The sequence below is a fragment of the Populus euphratica genome, unplaced genomic scaffold (assembly GCF_000495115.2).
Source record: "Populus euphratica unplaced genomic scaffold, PopEup_1.0 scaffold922.1, whole genome shotgun sequence".
Lineage (NCBI taxonomy): Eukaryota > Viridiplantae > Streptophyta > Magnoliopsida > Malpighiales > Salicaceae > Populus > Populus euphratica.
Window position 1 is genome coordinate 21,031 of NW_011500790.1, and position 16,787 is coordinate 37,817.

General features: G+C 29.2%; 2 protein-coding genes across 3 annotated transcripts; both read right to left on the reverse strand.

The window, feature by feature from the left end:
* Positions 1-4,194: 4,194 nt before the first annotated feature.
* On the reverse strand, positions 4,195-7,728 carry LOC105116385 (probable U6 snRNA-associated Sm-like protein LSm1). Its single transcript, XM_011013717.1, has 5 exons — positions 7,005-7,728; positions 5,772-5,840; positions 5,567-5,682; positions 5,411-5,473; positions 4,195-4,554 (listed from the first exon to the last, which is right to left on the reverse strand). The coding sequence occupies exons 1-5, from the start codon at positions 7,063-7,065 to the stop codon at positions 4,477-4,479; spliced, it is 387 nt and encodes a 128-aa protein (XP_011012019.1). The 5' UTR covers positions 7,066-7,728; the 3' UTR covers positions 4,195-4,476.
* Positions 7,729-10,835: 3,107 nt separating this feature from the next.
* Positions 10,836-13,722, reverse strand: LOC105116386 (uncharacterized). 2 transcript variants are annotated; one of them, XM_011013719.1, is made up of 7 exons: positions 13,641-13,722; positions 13,417-13,530; positions 13,171-13,249; positions 12,037-12,578; positions 11,602-11,770; positions 11,451-11,507; positions 10,836-11,238 (listed from the first exon to the last, which is right to left on the reverse strand). In XM_011013719.1, exons 2-6 carry the CDS (start codon positions 13,420-13,422, stop codon positions 11,488-11,490), a joined length of 816 nt encoding a protein of 271 aa, XP_011012021.1. In that variant the 5' UTR covers positions 13,423-13,530; positions 13,641-13,722; the 3' UTR covers positions 10,836-11,238; positions 11,451-11,487. The 2 variants fall into 2 exon arrangements, with proteins under 2 accessions (XP_011012021.1, XP_011012020.1); XM_011013718.1 differs by having other exon boundaries at positions 13,417-13,695.
* Positions 13,723-16,787: the final 3,065 nt, after the last annotated feature.

Genomic DNA, 16,787 nt, shown 5'->3' on the forward strand with positions numbered 1-16,787 from the left:
GCCAACCTAGAAGATGATCTTTTATGCTGTGGCAGTGTTCCATAATAAGAGCACAAGTTTACTTGGAAAAGACATGATTCTAATTCATTCCATATAACAGAAAAAGCATTTACGTTCACATGGGAATGACCATATCCATATATTTCAGTAAGACAGGAGTGCTTAATAACTGAAAGACAGAACGATGAATACAAGTTGTTGAGTGAGTCTTCCTTTGCCAATAGATCTTTCATGTAGAGTACTTGTTACCAGTACTACCGTGCTTTTGGATCAGCCAAAAAGGCTTTCCATCATTCACCTTTGAATATCTTTTGTTTCGGTGTGATTATTTTTGAATGCTTAAGTTACTTCTTGTTTTTTTTTTCAGTTTTTTTTAATTAGCATGGTATCGACTATCGAGCCAACTGGAGCATAATTTAATTAATTTTATATTTTTTAAAATTAATAATTATATAAATTTTTAATAATTTTGAAATTTATAAAATTCAAATTAGAAATATTTAAAAAGTAAAGTCATAACTTAACTAGTTAAACTACACCTCTTGAAATTAATTCAAGTGTCTCTTAAAATTGTTTTTTTTTAATTTTTTTTTTTATTAACGTGGGTGTCCGGGTCAGCTTACGCGCACCACGACTAATCCCATGGTCCACTGAACATCCTGCAAGCGCAGTGAATAGGTAAGGCATCGCGGAGGTGACAGGCATACCACACAGAGAAAAGCCAGCAGACATAGGAAGGAAACCACTCGTCAACCCCACTGCAACTGGGACTCAAACCGAAGTTCGAAAGAAGGCGAGCAACGCCTTACACCACTGAGCTACAAGCTGCTTGGTTTTTCTTAGTTTTTGATATTAAGGTGGTTGTTGTAATTTTCACTAAAATAAAGTACCTAGAATGACAACATATTTTTCATATATTTTTTTGGTAGTAATTTGACACTTTAATTTTTTTAAAAAATTACAAGGTTAAATATTCTAAAATCTATAAATATATTGATGAAATAAAAAATCAATTCATTCTTTTTTAAAAAAGACACTAACAAATCTAGGTGAGGTAGTCAAAATAAATTATGTGAACAGGATAACCTAATAAAACACAAAATAGTTGGTTGATCCATGACTCGAGTGATCCCAAGTTTAAAACAAGTTAGATTTCAAAAGAAATTTAAGAGAATTAATTTATTGTGAAATGATAAAAAAAAAATACAAGTTGACTTATAACCTAGTTAACCTATGACGAGCCTAGTTAAGATCAGGTAAGAAACCATTGAATACTTTATTTTATTTTTTAAAACATTATATCATTTTTCTTAATTTATCTTGAGTTAATTTCACTTGACTCGTACTTACCCTTGATTGACTCCTAGAAAATAAAAGGACAACCTAAAATTTTGAGTTAAATAGCAATATTGAAAAGAGAAATCAAATTAAAAACAAAAATCAAAAGAATGAGAATAAAACTTGACGAAATTAAAAAATCAAGATTATAAGTTTAAGGATAAAATTGAAAATAAATTAAAATTTAATAAAAGAGCTGAGAGTTAAACTTAAAAATCAAAACATTGAGGGTCAAATATAAAACGTAATGTAATAACAATACAATCTATTTTTTTAATGGTTAGAACAAAGTTCAATGTGCAAAGAGAGAAAAGAAAAGGAAAAAAAATAGTTAGAGTCAAATTGTCCTTCAAAACACTAAGCGTGTGTACCCCTTATGGAAGGAGGAGCCGTGTTACTTCAAATATTATGATGGAAGCTAGTGTTCTTTCACTTCATGGTGGCTTATGTGCTTCTCAAAAAACTTGGAGCCATCTCACACGCTAACATATGTGGAGTACGTGACACCAATATATATATATCAAAAGAAGAAGAAGATAGAATCGCCTCTAACTCAACTTAATAAATAACAAAGAAAAAAACTCTATAGGAAGTGACAAAAACACCCCTTAATGCAAAGTTTAGAAAATTTTATTTTAAGATTGATTTAGTAATTCCAGTATTTAAAAAAGATAAAGGTAAAGGTAAAGAAATGAAAAAACCCCTTAAAATAATTAAATGAAAATAACTTTCAAGGGAAATTAAGTAATTTAATTGTACCATTAAAAGATAATGTTATTGTACTGACCATCATGAATTTGACAATAATATTTAAATTCTTATGAAATTACTAATCTATCATCATAGTAGCTATGTTGTCTAGGGGTAAAATAATAATATTATTATGAAAAGCACACAATGAAATACTGAGCTCTTTTAGTTTTATACTATTATATTTGCTCGTGTTCCATCGTAAGTCGAACTATTCTTTTTTTAAAACTTAAAAATAAATGTTAAGAGTAATTTTAATGTGAAAAACACACAATAAAACATTAAACTCTTTTAGCTTTATACTGGTGTATTGCTTGTGCAAGTTGAACTATTCTTTTTTAAAACTTAAAAATAAATATTAAGAGTGAAGAATTTTTTTGCAGTAGCATTTAATCAAATGATCTTGAAACTTGTTGATTCGATTCCTTGCCTAGCATGAGTATCAAATTAAATCATGTGGGAATTAATCCAAAATGAATCACTCAATTTAATAAGTTAAAGACAACTTGAATAACCGATAAAAATATAATATAACTTTTAAAAAATCTTAAGATGATATTTTTTAAATATAAAACAATACCACATTAAATCGACATCAGTCACCCTATGACTTGAGTTATTACCTTAAATAAGTTTAATATTTTTTTTGTTTTTGTAAATTATTGTTATTTAATTTTATAATAAAATTAGATATTTGCAAAATTGAGCACTAAACCTAAATAATGTGTTTATTTGAGATTGTTATAATCCTATATAAAGTAGAAAAAAAAAAACTATGAATTATATTTCTCAAACAATTCAATATTAAAAAAGAGTAGAATAAAGAAAAATAACAATTAGAAAAATTAAAGGAACAAAAACTATATATATATATATAAAACATATGAGATTTAATAGGTAAACATGTTAAACCTATGAATCGGATAACTCAAGTTAACATGTCAAACTTACAAAACAAGTAATGAATTCCATTAAGATTAATAACTTGTTTTTTTTTAAATATTATTTATTTAATTATATGATAATAAAAACAAATAATTACATAGTTAAATGTTAAACCAATACTAAGATAATTTATGTAACCTAATTCTTAATTAGTCGATGAAATTGAAAAAAACAATTTTTTTTAAAAAAATTAAACTCGTGAAACCTGTCAACAAGCTTATAGATTTTTTAAAATTTAATAATATTTTTTTTTTCTAAAATTATTTTTTTAATTATATAATTAAAAAAAAATAAACAATCACATTCAATTAAAAAAATAAATCTCTATAAACCTGTGAACTAGGAATATTATATCAAGTTTACAAACCGGGTCATTGACTCTATAAAATTTAATAACCTAGTTTTTTTAATTATTTTTTATTTAACTAAATTAAAAAAACACAAATTATACTATAATGCTATAATATTTTTCTAATATCAACCCGATATTTCTAAATCCCAATAAACATCATATAAAGACTAAATTAAAAAAAAAAGATTAAAAACCAAAAGAAAAAAAAAAGTAAAACTTAACTATGTAAATTATTATTATAATTCACAATGTTAATAAATATGAAATATTTTTTTTATTTTTTTATTTAACTAAATATTTTTTTAAATAAATCATACCACAAAATTAAAATATTTTTCTAATATCAACCTGATATTAGAATATTTTTTTAATACCATAATAAACATATAAAAAAATTAAAATAAATTATTAATTCTAAACCCTGGTAAACACATTATACAAAAAACTAAATTAAAACAATTAACAACAAAAAAAAGGATCAACATACAATAATAGTAATAATAAAAACAACACAATAATAATAATAAAAACAACGTGTAATTCACAGTCTAATAGGAATTTCATTACCTTGGGTACGATTTTGGGCCATAATTCCAACTTGTACTTTAATTTTGGTAGATAAACTTATTCGCACTTCAATCTTTCTCCAAATATAAAATGAAAGAAGAAGAAAGTTGTCTTGAAATAAGAAGTTTCTTGATGCAATCCTGCAAATAACTGTGATCACTAACAAGCGAATTGCATACAAGATCTCCTGCATAGATCCGGGTCCATACAGTCCATGCAGACAAGAAAGGACACAACGAAGGTGAGAGATATGACTTCAAAGATCTATTTATGAGGTGCTCTTGTAATTTTTCTGGTTATAACTGAAAAATCCAGTTACAATTTGGTAGCCAATGGTATCAGTGAACTGCTAAGCTTAACTTGAGCATAAAATAACCTCGATAACAAGCCCTGAATAAATTGCTCACACATTCTTTGCAAAATGTTACAGAAACTACGAGAAAATAACATCCAACCTTATCATATCTCCTAAACCTCTGCCCGCTAAAATATGCGCAGATTACAGCCTGTATGTAAGAGATGCACTAGTCCAAATCAAGGAACTCCATTCTTTTCCTCATTGTACCTTTTAGATCTGTTGCCTCCCTTTCTGCTTTCTGCGCCTGCAAAAATTAAAAGTTCAAAATTATTACAGTAAAGATGAAAGGCAGCTGATATATACGCATCTTTCCTGTGCAGAATGAGAGACTCCTAAAGCAAATTTCGTGAGAACAAAAGGAAATTCTGATATCTCTTTGTTAGTTTAGCAACAGCAGCAGATTCTTTGACAAAAAAATAGTGGCTACCTTCCCTTGTAACTGCTTTTTGCTTACAAGGTAATTTTACCCTAAAAGATATTTACCATTACGCTTCAAAGGAAAATGAGGGAGGGAAACAATGGAAGTTTAACTCCTTAGTAAATAATGAATGAAGTTCCATTGGCAGGGGGTAGCCCTAACTGGAGAATGAACAGCAGAGCTAAAATTGTGTTCATTTAGGGAGGGAACCATAAACACAATTTATGTCATGCTTCATTTCTCATGAACTTTACTAAAATGATAGCGGCAGAAAAAAGTCAGAAGTTCATCATTTCTCAGGAACTTTACTACAATGATGGTGGCAGAAAAAAGTCAGAAGTTCAGTCAATGATTAGAAAATAACACTATCAAGCCATTTAAAATGACAACATGCTTATCGTGAGCTTATTTAAGGTCAAAACCATGCGTGAACACATTTGTGCACATACAAAGCCATCTTCTTATGTCCACCTTCAGCAAAATGGTGTGTCAAAAACCTTGCCTAAAATGTCAAAACTCACCACAATACTGGCATCCAAATTTACCAATTATATGATGAACAGCTTTTTGTAGACTTTATACTAGGAAACAATGGAAGGGTGGGAGTTATTTGGACCTCGCGTGATCTTTCAGTCTTCAGAATTAACTTCTTAACAAAAACACATTATTGACAAAAACTTACCCTTCTAATCTCTGCTTCTGAAACACGAGTCATATGTGGTGGAAGCTCCTCCCTCTCCAAATCCTAGCAAAGCAAAAGGAAAATGTTCGAAGAATACAACAAAGTATGCACCAAACAATATATTGTCAGCAATCAAAGAAATCAATCACATCATACCAGCTCTCCAATTAAGACAACATTCTCCCCACGAATCACATATAGACCCAACTGGATGTCGCAATAAAGGTCACCAACAATAACTCTTTCACATGCACCTTCAAGGACAGCATTGGCTGCCCATGAACAAAAATTTTGTCTTCAGATATCACAAATCATAAAGTCGCAAGTAGAACTACGGACAATGACGAGGAAGAAAATTTACCAAATTGATCAAAAGAACGAAGTAATCCCATGAGCTTTCGGCCATCTCGAAGAAGCACAAGAAGCTTCTCTGAAGCATGAACAAGAGCATGGGACACCAATCAAATAGGAACAAAGGAAAAGTAATCCACAGTCCAAAACACATCAATTAATCCATTTGTATCTGAATTCCATGCAGACTTTCAGCACTGAATATTTAGAGTTATATGTCTCGATTTCATTCATATATTTAACATGGCTACCAGAAAGAAATATTTTAGAGAATAGGAAATCATCAAGACAACTCTACAAAAGAAAATCGGGTAATATAAGACCATGAAGCCATTTTAGTTCATTGGCATCTGCGCATAACCCATTGTTTTTTGTTTTAAAATAAGCCATAATCCCTTATCTTAACACTGTCTTTTAAATCAATATCAATTGAATGAAAAAAAATTATTATATTCCAAAGCTGGGTTCCATAAACAACCACCTTTTGTATTGCAAAACCTAAAACGAGAATGGATGTATGTGGGTTCGGAAATGTATATGAGGAAAGCTCAACAATCACCAAAGCAAATAAACAAAGCTCCTACTTTTATTCAGAACAAGAGAATTTTATCCCATTCATTAACAGTTAATTTCCAAAATCTCGAGCAAGGAGCACAGAAGCACAAGGGAAAATAGAACCCAAAATTTAGGAAATAACTAAACAGTGCCACTGGCTGACACAATAAGGCCACGCTGAGATATGCCCATCAAATTCCAATTGGGAAAAGGATAGCCCTAATCATTTTCCCTAACTGCATGTTAAAGAGTACAAATCCATGTCCTAAAATAGCTCTCAAGATACCGAAAGCATGCTCCCAAAAAAATGCACTAAAGAAACAGAATCACACTATAAGCAATAATCAAGACTACTGAAAATACATTTTCACAACTCTGCTCAACCGAACCAAGACCACAAGCCACTTAAAGTATTAAACGCAGTCAGCTATAAATTTCAATATGGAATTAAATAAAAAACCAAAGTAGCATAGTATTGCTAGATAAACAACAAACTTAGTCGAAATCCAGACAATTCCAAGAACAAAATACCAAAACTGCAAGAACCCACTCCTTTCCCAATCTTTTGGCATGCCTACACGCTAAAAAAGTCTTATTTCTTAGGCAATTATTGCAAAGTCCCAACTTTAAGCACAGTAACAATCCAAAGAAAACTGCAAGCGGAGAGAGGGCAAGAGAAAGAACTTACTATCAAGATAGTTGGCAAGAGAAGTAGAGAGGTGGATATCTTCTGGGCCTGCCCAAGACATTGCTTGATAATACTTTCAAGGTATTTACTCTTAAGTTGTAAGCTTTTCGGTACTCAAAAAATAACCGAAAAATTCTTCAAATACCAATCAACAAAACATGGCATTGGCTGCCTCCAAATTCCTCCTTCTTACCTTTAACCACACACACAGACACAACAACAATTCTCTCTCTCCGAAACAAAATGAATTACAATCAACCCACCAACAAAAAGAAACACCCTAACTGATTCATTGAACAAGAGCCCCTTTAATTTCCCAAGAATTCAGATTCCAAATTCTAACTGCACTATTTGAGAAAAAAAGAAAGAAAGCCCTTCAATAGAATATTGTTGTCCGGATCCAAGAAAAGAAAAAACCAAAGAGAAGGGGAAGTTTCAGAGAATTAATTCTGTCCTCCGGGTTGAATGAGCAAAGTGGTGGGCTTGTAAGAAGAAAGGCAATCAGATCCAATCGCACCGCCACCAAAAGAGATCAACAAGAGACAGAGGGAATTTTTAAGAGAAGGTAAGAGAAAAATAAATGTGGGAAATTGTTCATTAAAGGGGATGCTTGTGCTTTTATTTTAGCTAGGCAGACATGGTGAGAGGAATGGGAGTTGAAGATCCATGCGAGGGCTGAGGAGATGTTATTGTTTTGAGTGTTAGGTTCTTCCTCTCCCATATTTCAGCTAGGCTGAAAGTGTGATCACTTTTATTTTTAATACTTTTAAAAATGCAATTGCCTTAAAAAATTAAATTAGTATTTTTTAGTGTATTGTTTTGATAATTTTAATGTGTTGATATTAAATTAAAAAATTAAAAAATAAATGATTTTGGTGTAATTTTTTTAAAATATTTTTAAAAAGCACTTAGTTAAATATTTTTTACTTTTTGCAGTAGATCTCATTGTATTGGATTTTGTAGAAATTAGAATAACTTTTTTTTCATTAATAAAAACCTGAATTTTTATTTATTTTACATATAAAAAATTATTTTATAATAATTTTAACAAAACATATATTTTTTAAATCTATTAAAAACAATTAAAATATTTTTTTTTAAATTAAAACCACAAACATAAAATCTATCATATACCAAGTATCAATCTCAGATTCATAATTCAAATGTTTATTTTTGAAAAAAAAAACCATTATTTTTTTCCTAATGTTTACCATTATTTTACATTAATATATAATACTAATTGTTGCGAGCTGCACTTGACTCCCGCACAATCATAAGTCATGTGTATGCTATTAAGCTCGTTAGGTAGAACATTAATAACAAAAATAAAATAAAATAAAATGTGTGGTCCTTTCACTTGCATTTTATTTTGCATCTCATTTTTATTTCAGTGTATAAGTCATGTGGATTGTGGATTGGAGTAATATTTTTTTTTCATTTTAGTTATTAAACTTCCTTTCCCTTTAATTTGATTTTTTATTGTAAAATTAATGTCCAATTACTTCTAATTTGTCAAAGACAATGTCACAAAGTAAAAAATTAGATAACAACTTCAAAAATAACAAAAAAAAATTAATTTTCATCCTTTTACTTTTTAATAGATACATTTTCATTTCCTTTAATTTTTAAAATTCAATTTTTGTTTAAAATTTCATTTTTTTTTTTATGTTTTCAATCTTTATATTAAGGATGAGAGAAAAATTTATTGGATTCTAGTATAAGAGAAAGAAAATCATTGATTGACACCAATTATAATAATAAAAAAATTTAATTTTAGTGTTAATATCAAGGAGTTCCATTCAATGATAAGAATTTTATTGAGATATTCAATAATAAAAAGAAGTTTTGATAAGAGAAATTTATTTTTTTAAAATTTAAATCATTATAATTTTTATTTTAATTATCATAAAAATTTTAAAAAATATTTACCTTTTAAATTTTAAATAAAAGAGTTATATTTGCATAATATATTTATGAAAATAAAAATTATATGTGCTTAGTGATTAGAATTAACCTCCATGATAAAGCAGATACAATAAAAAGAATAACTAAGATATGTATCTATCTTTGTTTTTTATAAGATAGATTAACCTTTTTACTTTGTTTTGTAATTATTATTAATAACTTTTTTTATGATTAAAAACTTTACTTTTTAAATAAGATTTTAACTTTTAATGGTAATATTATCAATTAATTTATGAAATGTTTTGTATAAATATAATTTATTTATTTTTTAAAATTGCTCATGAATATTTACTTTTTTTTTTTACCTTTTTATGTTATTCCTTTATTTTCTTATATTGTTCCATCAAAATTATCATGAATTATATATTTTTATTTTCTTATATATATATATATATATATTAAATGGTTGAAATTTTCTAAAATATTCATATCATAAATTTAAATAAAAATAGATTTTATAGAAATTGCTCGCATACGATCATATATAATTTTCTTCAACGATGATTTTGATGACTATGGGGTATATACATTTTATCTGGTGCCGTTAGATCTTTCGATGACAATATGTTTTAAATGACATTGAAACAAGGCATCTCAAAACGTGCTAACTCACGAGGTAACAGAATTTCCAAGCAATTTAAAAATAAGAATTATATATTGAATAATATTTTTATTTTTTTAGTTCAAGTAATCTAGTTTATTTTTTTATAGCAAATATATCTTCTAATTTAATATAAAAAGCTCAAGTAGTTGGTAATTAATAATATCTGATAAGTCAAAATAACTAGTATTCAATACTTATAAAAAAATCTTTTTTTTTTTATAGATTTATGAACTCTTAAATGTTTAAATAATTTTTTTTAAAAGTACAATAATGATTTAAAGAGATAGAATATAAAAATATATATACTAAAGATGTTTAAGAATGAAGAGATTGTAAATCATTAGTTTGAAGATTTAATGATATATTTATAACCCATAAATTTTGTCTTTTTATGAAGAGAAGAGACTAAATATAATTTTACCATTGTGATATTTTGAATTGTATTCTATTTAAAATAATACATATTAAATTAATATAAAATATTGAGATACCCACGTGGAGTCTTGAAAATTTTTTTAAAAAAATATTTATTTTGAATAAGATGTTTAAGCCTATTAAAAGTTAAAAATAAACTCAGGTGTGCTACTTAAATCCAAATACATTGAACTTGAATATAATAATTTAAATTTTCAGAAGTGTTAATATTAAGACGCATGCTTATCATATTAAATTTAAACATAATAACTTAAATTTATGTGAGTGTGATGCACATCAAATACAAACTTAGACTACTATGCCCGAGTCCATGATCTTAGTAATAGCTAGGATGTGACATGGGTGACAACATACATGAAGATGATTTTTTGGGCTTTTAGAATTTTTTTCTTGATTAGTTTGAAATTATCACCAAGTGCTAAGCCTCTCAATGTGTTTTCTGCCTGCATAAGACCTTATGTTTTCTTTCACTGGCAGAGGCAAATTGAAACATAAGAGTAATTTATCTGATGGTTGGCTTTTTGTTATTTTATTTTAAAAATTGTTTTGAAAAAAATTATTTTTTTTATATTTTAAATTAATATATTTTTAATAATTTTTAAATTATTTTGATGTGTTGATTTTAAAAATAATTTTTTTTTTAAAAAATAAAATTATTAACCTACTTTTTAATTTTTTAAAAAATAAAAAAAATTATTAACCTACTTTTTTTGAATAAAAAATATTTTAAAAAATAATTATAACCACACTCTCCAATACACCATTATAATTTGAAACAAGTCAAATAATAATAATAATAATAATAATAATAATAATATCCTGTCAGTTTTTATATTATTTACGTCAAAATTATATATATTACAAGAGCAAACATAGCTAACAAAAAAGGGTGTGGTAAAATAGGACTGAAAAAAAGGGAGAGAATGTCTAGCTCTATCTTGTTTTTCGGGTGCGCGGAGGCTCCTAATGACATCCTTGTACTGTTAACATGTGTTGCCCTGACCTGAATCAACAGATGCAAACATGAAAAAAACAAACTTCCGTGGAAGCACCGTCAACAAAATATATAGCAAGTGACCTTCTTGATCAAAATTTTTTTGTCTTGTCCTCATGAATCCACCCTCGATATAGCTTTGATATATGTTTATTGATGGCCTTTTATGGTCTTGATTCCTTTAGCTCTTTACTGCATAATTTCAGCATCTCACTTGCTTCAATCCACGTTTGAATCTGTAATTAAAGCTTTTTAGCATCTACGACAGAAATCAAATTTGCCTTGATAAGTGAATATGCATGCTTAAAGATAAAATCATACATATCTATATGTACTTTTAGAGTATAATATATTTGGCCAGCTTTGATTTGATGCAAATACTAATACTAAATGCTTCAGCAAAGCTGGAAAAATGAATAGATCGAGAAAAGGGTCGTCTTGTATATACCTTGTGATATCAATGCTTAAAAGGGATGAAGATTTAATTAAATCTCTAAAACAATATCTGCAATAAACGAACAAGACCGCGTTAATATGTCAATTGGATCTTGATTTTATATATATGTTTGGACACCCAAGCAACGAAGAGATGAACTTACATTCTGAATCTGTCTTCACCCATTTAGATCCATCACTTGTCTTGTATCGCTTTTCATCATCTTCCTTTTCCTTCTTTGAAATCTTTTTGTCCTCGATATATTTCTTCATTGATGATGCCCGGGAGGTACTTTGTGGGTTAATCTTCTTGTGAAGCAATGTTCTCAAAAGCTGTTCGCAAGTATAACATTAATAAATCGTACAAATTAATTTATGGCAACAAGGATGTGAATTGCACTCTTCTAGGCTTTGATTTTAGCGGGCCTTGTCTCAACTTTGCATTCTTGATGTGGCAAGCCTTGGCACCCTAGAGCAGGACTTACGGAGTCTAAAAACTATGGTGAGATTGATAGTTTTGGCATGGAGAAATGTTTATGATCATGACAAAATGCAAAATGTTCGATGGACACGCAGGAAAATGAACGAAGAAGGCATACCTTCTCCATTCTTGATTCTTGAAGTGTATCTCTCAAACTTGGCTGTGGAGCAAACCCACTCCTGCAAACAAAAATCTTCTTGAGGAGGAAAGAGACTGATTTCTTCCCAATAGCTTTCTTCTTATTATTTTCACAAATGTCTTTGCATCTACCGAGTATAACACTGATTGTCCTCTCAATGTCATCTTCTTTGTCATCCACATCACCGATTGCTGTATTACTGACCCTTCTATCTACCTCCAAGCTCGATGGACAATTAAGAAATCTATCCAAGGGAAGATTTGCAGTTTCCTTTTCTTTATCTTGAGAAGTTGGCTTTCTTGTTAAAAGCTTTGTCAACTCTTTCTGCAATTTCCCAATTTCCTCGGGAGTGAAATCTTGTAAATCATGGGATGGAGACGGGTCCTCTTCAACAAGTTGGTCCTCTTCAGCATCTTGGATTTCATTACTTTCTCCGAGCTCTTTGTTGCCAAATGTTCCAATTGCTAGCAGCCCATGAGGCCAATCGCTAAATTCCTCCCGAGACTCTTGTTTCACATGGCCTGTCCAATAGACAAAACAGAATTAATTGACCGCAAATAAAATATTTGCTGGGTTATATTGTGAAACAATAAAAAAGTTATTGACTTATGTTTTGTATTTTGATATGATTTATTGACTTATGTTTTTATTTTTATTTTTATCATATTGAATATAGATATCTTCATATCCTCTTGTTAACCTGAGTTTATCATCAACACATTACTTATATATAATTTAATCATAACTATTTTAATATAATCCATAACTTCTATCCTTGTATCTAAAATTAGAAAAATGTTATATTTATGAATATAATATATGTAGACTAAATAAATCGCATTTCTTCTTCGGCATGTGACTAAATTGACTGTGTTGCTTTCATATTAATGAAATGATAAAACTGGCAAAGTCTCCATTCCTTCAAGAGGTCCGACCCTTTTCTTTGTAATAAAACAAAAAAGGTGATCTCTTTTATACACACATTTTTATAGTTGTTTTTACTCGTAATTTGACCTGTGATCTCTTTTTCTCAAACTCACTCAAACTAAATACTGAAATAAACAAAAATAGAAAAGAAGAAGAAGAGAGAGTTCGAAGAAGAACAAGGCTTACGAGTTGCTGAAATCACTGCATTTGGTTTGGTGTTGTTCCCTTGTTTTCCATTAAGCTTATTTTGCATCCAACTGAATAGCTGCCATCAACCAAATAAAATCTCTTATCAAAACACTCATCAAAGCGTGTGCAGGTTTTTATATATATATATATATATAGCCCGAGATATCTAAACTTGACGAATTCAAATCATGGATTTTGAACCGAGGCCTCTCTCTATGATCTCTTCAATAACAAATGACTCACCTTCATTTTGAGCTAGCTAGAAATGGCACCTTCTAAGTTGCTTTCTGCTCGTGAATCCGGGATCTTTTTGATCGACAAATATGAGGGCAAAGGTGCTGTGGTGGGAGTTGGGACCTGGAGAGTGATGTCTGTAAGAAGCTGAAGCCTTAAACTCAATGAGAATTCAGCTTTAAAAGGATCAAATTAAGCAAAGATGGGATTTTTGATGAATTTCATTGCCGAACCTTGAGCAGAGTTTTCTCGGTTCAAGTTCCCAAAACCAGCCTTTTTGCCACTGTAGCTATATCCAGTCGTCGTTTTCTCTCCTAGTTGCAATCAGTTCATCACCTTTCTCTCTTATAATACAACTAATATACCCATACCCTACAAGCATACGAATGACATTCTCTTTTTTATTTCTTTAGTATTCTAGCATTACACTTTGTGCTTTATTTTATTTTATTTCCTGTAGCGCATGTGAGAGGACGTTCTTCTTGAAAGAACCTTTGAAATTAGCATCGTGGCATGAGTTCTGTCATCGAATTATTAGTTAACGGAGATGTTGCAGTGAAAAACAATGTTATTAAATCCCATAAGCCGCTTCAAGAATTGGTTCACGAGTTGTAGAGTAATTTATTCTGTATCAATTCACGTTTCAAGATATTTTTATAAATAAAATAATTTTTTTTAAAATAAAATCAAGTTTTGACTATTTCAAATTAAATTAAATTAAAGATGTATCACATAACTAATTAAGTCAAATTAAGTCATTATTTCTTTAAACCTGGTCATGAGCCAAGTTAGTTGAGTTCTACATTGATCTACCAGGCCATTTGAGTTTGTGAAAATCCTTAATAATTGCGGTGAAAAGCACACTTAGAAGTACGAGTGTTAAAAAAATCAGTTATTTGTAATATTTGTATTATTGTATCCCACCTTATACATCAAAGTTAGATAATATAATTATTATTTATGATAGCTGATAAAAAAAACTAAAAAATAAATATAAAAGATTAGATGCTAGATCGAGATTTTTGAAACCTAATCAACCTATATACCTCACAACAAAAAAATTAATTTGTTGTGATAATTTTTTTATAATTGATTGTTTCATTTTAGTTAATTGATTTAGTTAATGTATTAAGTCTAAATTATTTGTTATAATTTATAATAGGTTCTAGCTAATTTTTATTTTTAATAAAGTTTAACCATAAAAATTAGCAATATAAATTCAATATGTGAAACTTTGTAATATTCATATAAAAATTAGCACAGCATAATATATTCAACCCCATTGAATCCATTTTTTTTTTTGGGAATAGATCATGTTTATATTTTACAAAATATCAAAAATTAAATTAAATTAAATATAATTATAAAACCAAATCCAATCCAACTATATTTATAAACACCCCAACTTACCATTCATTTCCCCGAGTTAATTACTTGATATTTGCATGCAATAACATAAGGTATACATATAGCTAGGTAGATGTGCTTTCTCTTTCTTTTTATTCCTACAACTAGTACGGATTATAAGCCACCATTTGTTTAGCAGGATTGGACGTTCCATATCAGTATTTGCCCCAAGAATTTGTGAAATTAATCGGCACTATTAGGCATTTATTAGTCCAATGATAGTATTTTATATATGAAATAGTAAAATAATGAGCAAACATCCAAAGAGCCGAAAGCAAGCACAAACATCTTGCTAGCTAGCATACATAGATATTCTCGTTTATTTTCAAGGGAACACCTTCTTGAACAAAATATGGCAAGATTTGTAAGAGACAAATGAAGTAAGCTATCAAGAACCGAAAGCATTGGCATCGTGGAGGCAAGATCAGTATAATAAGAAGGTGATGAAAACTAGCAAGGGAAACAATTTGGGAGAGAAAACACTGTCAGCCTCGTGGTAATGTCTCCTCTCACTGTATAACCAAATCGACACCCTGAATCTTACCTGCCCCCATTTGTAAAGCACCAAAAATCTCATTTAGATCATGCATGCTTGCTTTGACAATCGTATTTTAAAGTGGTTTTTTCTCAAAAATATATCTATATTTTTTATTTTTAAAATTAGTACATCAAAATAATTTAAAAATAATAAAATTTAAAATTTTTTAAAACAACATTTTGGCCTAAAATACATAGGTTCTAACTATCTATTATACTTAAACTAAATCATTTCAAATCTTGTGCAATTCTACACGTATACTTTGGCTATCCTAGGAAACCTAGTGTCCCTTTGCAACTTAATTATGGAATCCAATTACCATCTCTAATTTCCAGTTTCAATCACGAGGACTTACATGCAAACATTTTATTTTAATTCTTCTTCTCCCATTTCGAGGAATACATGAATCAGTTGAGCTGCCTCTGATATATCTCCTATCAGATCCTTGTATGGGACACCAACCTCTCACGTGATTGGTCCAATGAAATGGGTCCTTACCACTTCAGATTAGATTATTATTATTACAATTGTGTTACGTTGTGACAGTTGGCTACCTGCCACGACAAAGCACACTCCATGATCTCTTGTCGGACCAACACGTGTACCAAAGGGGTCGGGTTGACTTTTCTCTCTGCAAGAATCCATTTCCAATTTCGGAAAAACTCCCCATGAATCCATGGTTAAGAATAAGATTAGAGAAAGAAAGAAAAGAAACCCATGAAAATATAGAGGAAATCTACGAAGAACCCATCCATTCATAATTTCTAAGTGGCATCTTTTTTTTTTTAATTCTTTTTCCTTTTTTCATAGCACATTTTTTTTTAATCTTATTATACCGTAAAATATTATGATATTTATCTGAACTGAGTAAAGTAGTGAGATATTTACAAGCAAAAAGTAAAAAAAAACCAAAAGGAATTGATTTTCTATTGCATTCTAAAAGTACAGTTTAAAGGAATTGTTTATTTTTGTTGTCTTCTTTTAAAAATCATAACTTTTTTTAATATTTTTAAAATATTTTAATATACTAGTATTAAAATAAAAAATATTATTTTAATATATTTATAAATAAAAAACACTTTCAAAATAAATATTTATCACAACTGAAAGTAGGTCTTACTCCATCTTAACCATGTGATTGGTTGACATGAATTATTTTTGACCATTTGCCACCTACATTTGAGTCTGTGCAGCCCAGATAGCTGGGGAAGTTTCGTCCTTGTATCCTGTGTGTGGTTAATATCATTCTTAAGTATGTGGTTCGTGTGATTTTACGTCAATTATGCTAGGATTAAGAAAATCTTTAAGAACACAATGAGCTACGTGAAGGATGTTGTTTGGCTTTATATATTACAAAATTAAGGTTTGAAATACAAGATTAAGATCAAGATATCTGCTAATACAAGTTACATTTACCCCCGGCAATCGTCATCTA